Source organism: Ixodes scapularis, unplaced genomic scaffold (genome assembly GCF_016920785.2).
Source record: "Ixodes scapularis isolate PalLabHiFi unplaced genomic scaffold, ASM1692078v2 PGA_scaffold5__190_contigs__length_132052651, whole genome shotgun sequence".
Taxonomy (NCBI): Eukaryota; Metazoa; Arthropoda; class Arachnida; order Ixodida; family Ixodidae; genus Ixodes; species Ixodes scapularis.
This window is the reverse complement of record NW_024609880.1, coordinates 52,155,098-52,164,475: the sequence shown is the minus strand read 5'-3', so window position 1 is coordinate 52,164,475 and position 9,378 is coordinate 52,155,098. Positions and strand designations below refer to the sequence as shown.

Below are 9,378 nucleotides of genomic sequence, written 5' to 3'. Positions count from 1 at the left end.
CATGACATGGCAAAACTTCAGCCTGACGAAGCGTCGATGCAATCGGACTGTCGACACCGCGGGGGGAGCGCGACCAAGCTCCGTGAAAGGGGAGTGTCTAGGAAAACGCGTGATTCTGACGTGGGACGGGCTCAGCAAGCCCTACTTTTACGGTAGTCAGGGCTGAGGGGGGCTTCCAACTCGTTCTACGAGCTTCGTCGAAGCGAGTTACTACCACGTCCAGCCAAGCAGGCTTTGCACCATCGTTCAGGTCTTGGCATTACCCATTTTTAGCATGTCCAGCGGAAGAAAGATTCGAAGAATCTTCAAACCTCCCATATGGTATCTGCTTTCGAGCAATTCTTATTAGCTCTTTTGTTTGAAAACGGCCAACTGAATGATTGTCTCCAGACAGCGGTATTCGGGTAAATACGGGCACACTTGTTGTTTGGTCTCGTATCGAAGAATCGAAGAGTCGAACACTTTGTAGAAAGACATCTTGTGTTCGGTAATCCGGCTGTACGTTTCAACCGTACACGCTTTGAAAATGTTTTTACCCTCGATCTCGGAGACAGTTAAAACCATTGCATTAGTACGAGACTGCAAATAACCTTCGTCAACGGTACGAACGCCTTTTCGCGAGTTGAATAATCAAGGCAGTCATGGCAGAAGGGGACATTGGCCATTCCAAGCTCCAGTGCCATACGTTTCTAGAAGAACTTCTACAAGACGATGACATAGAAGCATTTCGGCGACTGAGCTTAGGGTCTGAATCAGAAGCGGTGGGTCCTGGACAGAAAGACAATTCTCCAGAAAGTGTCGTCGTCCTTGATGACGAAGCCTCGGATGATGGTACTCAAGGCGTTGATACTGACGCGGCCAAGCTGTGTGGATCACCACAAAGATGCTGCTGCGGCGACCGCAGGGGTTTCAATATGAGAGACGCTCTGCAGGATGAAAGCAGTGGTATCCTTGTCACTACGGGAGGGCGGTGAGTGATTAGTACTATGAGCTCCACCTCATAATATTCGTTTTACCTATATCGGTTTTAAAATAGTTCATAGTTACAATTTTTTCATGATACATGCCTAAGTGTTTTCCTTCAATTCATTGCAAATGTCTATACGTAACGAAATTTGTGAGAGAGGTCTGGAAATCCGGAATACTTTAAATTTACTGATGTGAGGTATCATTTTAAGATTAATGTCTGTGTTGCAGATTCCCGTGTCTTCACATCGGCGTCAGCGGACTTCGGCAGGACAGGAGATACCTGCTCGCGCTTGACTTCTGTCAAATCACCTGCGACGTGGACCTGCGATTTCTGGAGTTCACCGGTAAGTTTGGCGGTAAAAAAGACTGTCAAATGTCTTAACGTTTATACATTATTTGAATTGCCGAAAATTTCCGCCCCTTCAGAGCCGTACTATATGCCCCGACCAAATCACCTCGAAGGACGGCAGTGGATGAACCAAGTTCTCCACTTCAACCTCACCTCCATCGCGAACGGGGGCCTTCAAGAAAGTGACGTGAGTTAATTTGTGAATTTAAAATCTTCAGAGCAATATAAAAAGGGCCGTCTCTTGGGCGCTTTCCGCAAACTTTAAATTCATAGCATGTAGAACTCCTTTGATCACATCCGCGCAAAATCAGTCTGTCACATATTGCACACCGCACTTGGACTTCCGGTCGGCAGCTGTTTAATAGCGAAGGGCATCCTGTGGCTGCTGGGCCCGGCGGTCTCGTTTTGTGACCGCGTTCCTTGTTCCTCCCTCTTCACCTTGCTCCGCTCGCCTTTGTCACTTTGCTGGCATACAAAGCCTGCAAGCAGGAGCCGTCATGCACAGTCAGCACGGAATGAAACCCGAACGCCGAAACGCGTGGCCATCAACACAGGCTGCTCCACCTGGAGGGCCCTTGAGAACTAATGAAAATGCGCCAGGGTGCGAGGGTGCGGAAGATGGGCTCGACTAGGGTGCCTAAATGAGCAGCGGAAACGTGTAGGCACCCTAGGCTCGACCCTCACGCGGCGTGTCTGACACCATGGGCGCCATGGTGTCAGACACCATGGGCGTGATCCGCTGGCGCGCGCGCCAGCAGCTTGCTGCTGCTTCTAGCATCGACCTTCTCGCGCTGAGCGCGAGCCGCAGGTGTCGACTCGACCAGGCGACAGTGCGGCGACGCAAAAGCACCCCGAGTGACGGCGCTTACAGCGCGCCACCGGCGAAAAGCGGAAGTCAGACGCGCCGCGCGAGGGTTGAGCACATCCTAGTAGGACCCGCACCCTCGCACCCCGGCGCATTTTCATTAGTTTTTAGGGGTCCTCCAGATGGAGCAGCCTTTGTCGACGGCCACGCGTTCCGGCGTTCGGGTTTCATTCCTTGCTGACTGCACAGGTGCCACACTGACGATTACACTATTGTTTCTACAGGCAGTCCTTGTTTCGTGCACATCATGGGTGGCCTAATTGAATGTTTCAACTGTGGCAATCTCAAGAAGCGTGCGTTCGGCTCGAACAGTGAAGCCATATGAGATGAGATATTTATTTGACTTGTCGTATTAGATTTTACTTTGGATTGCCTTGGAATGATACACACACTCGCATCCGTATTATCCCACAACGCTGCACCAAACTCTTAGGATGGAGCCTGAAGCTCCGGAGGTGAAGCATCTGTAGTGACTTCGTCGTATTGACTGCTTCTGCTCCAGATGACGCTGAAGATGAACTGCGAATACGAGCCGACGCTGCGCATCCTCGAACAGAGGGACGATCATTTACTCTCGGGCACGTCGGCCATTCGCTTCACTCTAAAGGGAAGCGAGTTCTTGGTGGTCTCCCTCACGAGTGAGGTGCGTAATGCCGCGTCCGTCTTTGTTAGCCAACTCGTGATCTGTGAACCTTTGGTTCGCCGATTAACCATCTACAACTTATTATGCAGTGTAAGTTTTCGTGCATTGAATTAAATCACACTATTTTTTTTATTTAAAAGATACTGGGGTCCGGGAAGGCATTCTAGGGGTCCGTGAAGCGCTGCCTCATCAATCGAATCCGGTAATAACATTTTTTTTTCAGATCGGGAAGAAATGTTTGTTTTCAGGCGAGTTTTTTTTTTGTGTGTATGTCAATAAGAGAGGTCTACTTCACACTTGCCCTTAGTTATATCCATTTATTAAATTATAACTGTATTTAACCTATCTTCTCTCTCACTTCTCTCACTACGAGCGGGGTCTGCTGAAAAAAAATTAAAAAAAATTGTATGAATTTATTTCTGATATGTTTATTGGACACCTTTTTCATGAAAAGACGGTGAGAGTGCAGGCGAGCTGGTGGTAGCTAATCATGTCGTATTACACCTGAGACTGCGGTGGAAGAAATCGGAAGAACTTTCAGTAGAAGGAACAGACACAGAGAACGTCTCAAAAAAAAGGAAACTGTCGACGGCGATGCCCGTCCTGGACTGAAAGTTTACCAGGTTTAACTCTAGCACTTGCCGAACTCTTTGCATCAAGCGCACTTTCTCAAGCGAATAGTATAGATCCTTAATGTCCATTGACATTACAGTGCATTGTCTTCCATGACAATGCACTGTAATGACATTACAGTGCCTCTGAATTTCTCAGTGAAAGACTCCCCTCCAGTTGAATTACATTCAACCCTCTTTGCAAAAATTTCGAGACGCTACACTGCCACATTCCGAGTTCGTTGATTACTGTGCGAAAAGGCATATCCGGTTTGTGATCTTTCAAAAAAAAGTTGAGACTTAACGAAGACCTTGTTTGGTTAACTACTTGTTTTGCCAAATTATCCATCTCATCTTCCTTGAAGATTTCAACAATATTCTTCTTAATTTTCTTAATGTTCCCTTTCCATTCAATGAAGAGTGCGCTGAGGGCTTCGTCTGCCTTTCTTCCGAACACTGTCTCGGGAAGTACACCGAACATACCACTTTTGTCAGTCTGCAGCAGACGCAGCGATCCCCTTTCTAGTTCCTTCACGGCAGCGTTTATGACACGAAAATCTCTCTTTTCAGTTCGAAAGCTATCATTCATCAGTTTGTCCATTCTATCAACAGCACAATCCACGAACGTGGCTCTTTCATCATGACCCGTCACTTTCGAAATAGTCTGAATTGCGGAAAACACATCTACCCTTGAAGGTTTCACGTTCATGCAGAACTTTGGGCCATTCCCCAGTGTTTGTTCCGTCTTTCTAGAAATGGACACCTCGCATGGATTCACCACGTGCGGTATAGTCAGATTGGACTGATTGTTGAGGTCTGGTAGTCTTCCACATGCTGTCGCCTGATTGTTCCTTTGGATACTCCTTAACACTGTTCTTTGAGATGTTCTCTGTGTCTGTTCCTTCTACTGAAAGTTCTTCCGATTTCTTCCACCGCAGTCTCAGGTGTAATACGACATGATTACCTTTTTCATATCAGAACTTGTCATTTCTTATCAGTTTCAGCTAGTCTAGGTGGCGCTAGGTACCCCCAATTCATGTGCTACAAAAATCACAACAAACATGAACACAACAGCACTTCCGATAACTACTTCTTAACTTTGCGTTTGCGCCTTTTAAACTGGTAATTTTGAAGGTACGGATTTTCTCGGTGACCACCTAAGCAATAAATAATATTCCCAACATGTTGATTTATTTTCAGTAATGTCATACCTCTGAAAGTATTTTGAACGGCTCAGGGATGAATCTCTTAGTAAAAAGTAAGCGCTCATGCCGTAATTATTTTAAAACCAATAAATCAAGCCGCTCCACTGCGGTTTGATGCCCCGTGTGTGCTTTCCCGCGCGGCACGTCGTATACTGAAAAAAAAGTGAATGTATTTCTGATATGTTTATTGGACACATTGCAAATTCTGATATCAAAGTCATATAAGTTAACCTTTTAATCACATGAGCTTGTATGCTGCATATCAGTTGGCATATGTTGCATATCAGTTCTCATATGCCGGATATCAGTTTTGGAGTATTTCACATGATCAGTTTCATATGCCACATATCGGTTTTTGGATAATTCATATCAGTTTTATATGTCGCATATCCGTTTTCGAATATTTCATATCAGTTTTTATATAATTTTTTTTCAGTAGGGCCATCATCTTCGCCGATCCACTAGGGGTCTGCGAAACATTGATGGTTGAGAACCACTGCCATATGGCATGAGCAGTATCTCGCGACAGAAGTAATCGCGTCAAAAAGCCTTAGGGGTCATTATGGAAAAGTCACAATTCCTTTCTAGGTCGTAGTTAAATCTGTACTCGAATGTCTTGTTCCCTGATGCGTGGAAGATTTTCTCGAATTAGAGAGAAGGAAAGAGTTCATACAGGGTGCTTGGTCGCTTGGTTATAGATCGCTGCTCTCAAGAACAGAATAAATGACGGTGTATTACTCTAAGAAAAAAAGTTGGGGGAGGATCTATACGTGGTATGCATGCCAATGTCCGAATTTTCAGGTTCGATACAACAAAGATCCGTTGGCAAGGGAGTTCCTCCTTGTGCGCAAATCTGAGATGACTAGGTAAGCCCTAATGACAGTTTCCTTCCAAAAAAATACAAGTTGTTTTTGGGTTTTTGTTTTTCGCCGCAAAAATAAACTATGCATTACCCGCCCAAATGTAGTCCTAGTGGTTCGAGCTAGATGCCAAAGTTTCAGGGCTAACCGTTATTTTATTCAAACGTTATAAGTGATTTTATAGAATATTTAATTTGAAAATGGAGGTCGACGGATCTCTCCAATGGATGAAGCTGAATGGAGCCATTTACCGAAAACGGACCCGATTTTTCCATTGACATTTTTAGAAAACCGCGTTTTTGAGGAATGAACGGTTTCGAAACATTTGGTTCGTCCCTTTAACGTTACATATAGACAAAAAAAAAAAAGCGGCGAAAAAAAACCATTAAATCATTGTTTGATAGTCCGCCAACACGATCGTGTTTGCAGACTGTCTTTTGTGTGAACCAGGAATATTGAGGTGACTCGAGTCGCCTCAATATCCGGGGTTCGAATGCCGCGTGCCACGTTTTCTCCTTGAACTCATTGCCGCGTGCATTCGAAGCACGGATCTCGCGGTGACTCCCGTTTAAATCTCCATGAAGACTGTCTTTTGTATGATGTATAAACGGTGTGACCCTGGATTTAGGGCATTTTAGAAAAGTTGGGCCGACCATGTCCGGGGACCATTTTTAATCTTGACGAAAAAAAAATATTTTGGTGACTCAGTGCCTCGCAAAACAAAACCGAATTATGTTTTCAGGAGAAAAAGAAAGAAAAAAAGGTTATCTTTGTGGGGGAAAATATGGAAGCGTACTCACCGTCCAAAGCACTTTCTGCGCATTGTGCAAAGTTGGTGTTTCGTGCAGCTCCACCAAAGCAATGACTGTGGCTATGGGTATAGAAATATCAACTGACAAATTGCGCATAGGAAGTTTTGACAAAGTATTTACCACGATGTATCGACGTCGTAAGAATCGCAAACACACGGCGGCTACAAATTAATGCTTAAATTCGATGTTTTTTTCTTCGCACCTATAAATTCCAATGTGTTCAAAGTTTGCCAGCGTTTTGCCCTGAATTTTGTTAATCTTCGTGCTGACACTCAAAGGGGGAATTTTTTCTAAATACGAATCATTTTGAAAACCAATAAAAAAAACAGCTTTTTTTAAAATGCTTTTAGGTTAAGCTCAATCATCGGTACTAACAGAATCTGCAAAAAACATGTTTTTTTGTCTTTAGAGTTATGAAGCGAGAAATCAGGGCAAATTGAGGCTGCCGCAGTCACCGTGAATGGGGCGTGTACATACCTATCGTTGAAAAGTTCATTACTTTTACAGTGCGCAATGAGAAGCATGATGCGGGAACGGTTCAGCCACTCAAAGAAATTGGAGATACCTTAGCCAATCAAACCTATAAGTATAACCTCCTAGCCAATTTGGGATGCTTGAGCTAAACAACCATCCGATCGAATTGGAGGATCTAAGTGAACTGAGAATTCAACCTGATTGGAGCGTCCAGCCGAATCGGGGATATAGCCAACTTGAAGCGTCCAGCCAAAATGGAGAATGTAGCCGAGTCTGGGACTTAGCCAAATCGAAGCGTCCAGCCGAATGGGTAATTCTAGCCGAACTGGGGATTTAGCCGAATTGAAGCGTCCAGCCAAAGTGGGGATTCTAGTCGAATGGAGCCGTCGGCCGAATGAACACTCTAGCCGAATTGAAATAACACCTAAAAATTCACGGGGATGGTCGGAAGGAAACAAATTGGCAGCACGGAGGCGGGCGATGATTTTAAAAGTGAGAATTCTAGGTACGTTTTCGTACTAGATTCGCAGAAAAAAATGTGCATGGGCAGGAGCAATTGAGATGCGCTATCATATCGCATGCTTCGCATGACCTGTTTTCAATAGGGGGCGTGTAATGTGCTACTAGCGTTTCTGTGTACGCCACGTAAAGGAATTGGTTGGAAGTCGGACGCCCGACCCGAGGAATCTGTGCGCCGGGGCATAGCTTCCTCTATACTGACGAAGCCTGGCAGATCGCCACGAGAAGCGGCCGTTGAAACTGAAAAGGTAAAGCGGCAGACAACGGACGAGAAAAGAGCCACATGATGGGTGCCCCGGTGCGGCGAGGCGCCGAAACACTTCTCCGGAGCGGTGGAATGTCCGCTCGTGCTCCCTGCGTTCCTTACGCTACCGCTTCTTTTCTCGTCGGGTTTGAAAACAATGTTTCGGGTCCTCGCCGCTGCAAAAGTTGTGCGCTGACGTCCAGGTTCCCCGAGAAATGCTCCGTGCTACCGCATCCTCGCGCTCCAAATCTGCGACCGGGCACTCTATGGCCCAGTTGTCGAACTACCAGAGTATGGAGGAGGCTATGACCGGGTACATCTGACAGCACCAGAGACCACCGGCTGCGCGGCAAAACACCCCGGGTTTTTTCTTTTTCCGCAAAAACAGACTTTTTCGCAAAACTAAAGTTTGTGAATATTTGGGGGGGAATTGAGTCAACGAAATGTTTTTTTCGTCAATATTAAAAAAATTGTCACCAGACATGATCGGCCGATCTTATCTGAAAACAACCATCAGTGAATTTTGTTGGTATTCCGGTGGAATCATGATTGTGAATGATGGTTTACGATAAGGAAAGTGGGACATTGAAGACAAACAGACAAGACAGGCTTTCGAAAGCCTGTCTTGTCTGTTTGTCTTCAATGTCCCTCTTTCCTTATCGTAAATTAGAAACCAACACGCTCAACCATCTACGTAAATGATGGCTTTCAATCAACGACAATCAAAACATTTTCTTACGCAGGGGGAAGTTTTCCCCCGAGTGCTACCCCAGTCCACCCTCTAGAAACCTACTCGACCAGTTCTCCAGAGTCTCAGCTGGTACGCCTGTCTCCCAGCAATACGAGAAACATCGCCGTTCCGCCCACACGGACTACCGCATCCAGAGCCCGTCGACAAGAGTTGTGAGAACCGGCTCTTCTGACGCCATTCCGATCCGCGTCTCAGAGGCTCAGCTCCCAGCCTTTGGTAAACCACCGCAAGACGTGTTCTCTGGCGGCTCCTGGAAGTCGATGCCACCCGTTCAGCCGACGATGCAGCAGACTCCTCAGCAGACTCCTCAGCAGCGTATCCAGCCACCTATTTCGCTCCATCTATTGCAGCCTCGAGGAGCACCGAGACCCAGCTGCATGTCGACCAGTGGTCAGCTCGAGCTGAACGCCCTGTTCCAAAGGCTTCAGAACACGGCAGCCAGACCGATCATGGAACCATGTGTCCCTAGCTACAGCGTTGCTGCTCAAAACGAAACTAGACAACCGGTGGCGCCGTTCCCGTCCCAGCCGCAGGACGTCGACTGGTCAAAGCGCGGTTCAGCAGCTCTGCCCACGCAAAGGGTCAACTTCGACACTGTGCCCAGCAACTATCTTCGCTGGGTGGCACTAGCAAGGAGCAATCTTGCTAGGCCTGCCGTAGATCAGTGCCAGCCTCATCTGCACCTTCAGTACCTTCAGCAGCTGCAGCTTCTTCATCATCTGCAGCAGCAAGAACGACAGCAGATGAGACAAGAGATGGGAACGCAAGTCGGCACACAGGCAGCTACGTCAGACAATAACGACGCGGAGCTGGACAGCAGTGCTGGCATGGCTGGACACTCAGTGACCTACTTTTCTCCCTGAAAATACGTTTGGACAAAAAACATTTTTTTTTAAATCTGTAAATAAGCTTTTCTGATGTTTTAGTTTTGTTACTTTTGTGCGCTAGAAAATATTGAGAAGTCATTATTATGAAGGTTTTACGGTAATTTAGAAATAATGAAGTTATTAAAGAATCGACTAAATTTCTACTCCTCTTACTGTTGCAAGGATTGTTAATGTTTTGCTTTTTAATAT

The 9,378-nt window shown here is 46.1% G+C and overlaps 1 protein-coding gene across 1 annotated transcript; it reads left to right on the top strand.

The window, feature by feature from the left end:
- Positions 1–641: 641 nt before the first annotated feature.
- On the top strand, positions 642–9,165 carry LOC8031197. The gene is made up of 6 exons (XM_029975112.4): positions 642–970; positions 1,198–1,313; positions 1,396–1,505; positions 2,686–2,826; positions 5,444–5,508; positions 8,295–9,165. Exons 1-6 carry the CDS (start codon positions 642–644, stop codon positions 9,163–9,165), a joined length of 1,632 nt encoding a protein of 543 aa, XP_029830972.2.
- The last annotated feature ends 213 nt before the right edge of the window (positions 9,166–9,378 follow it).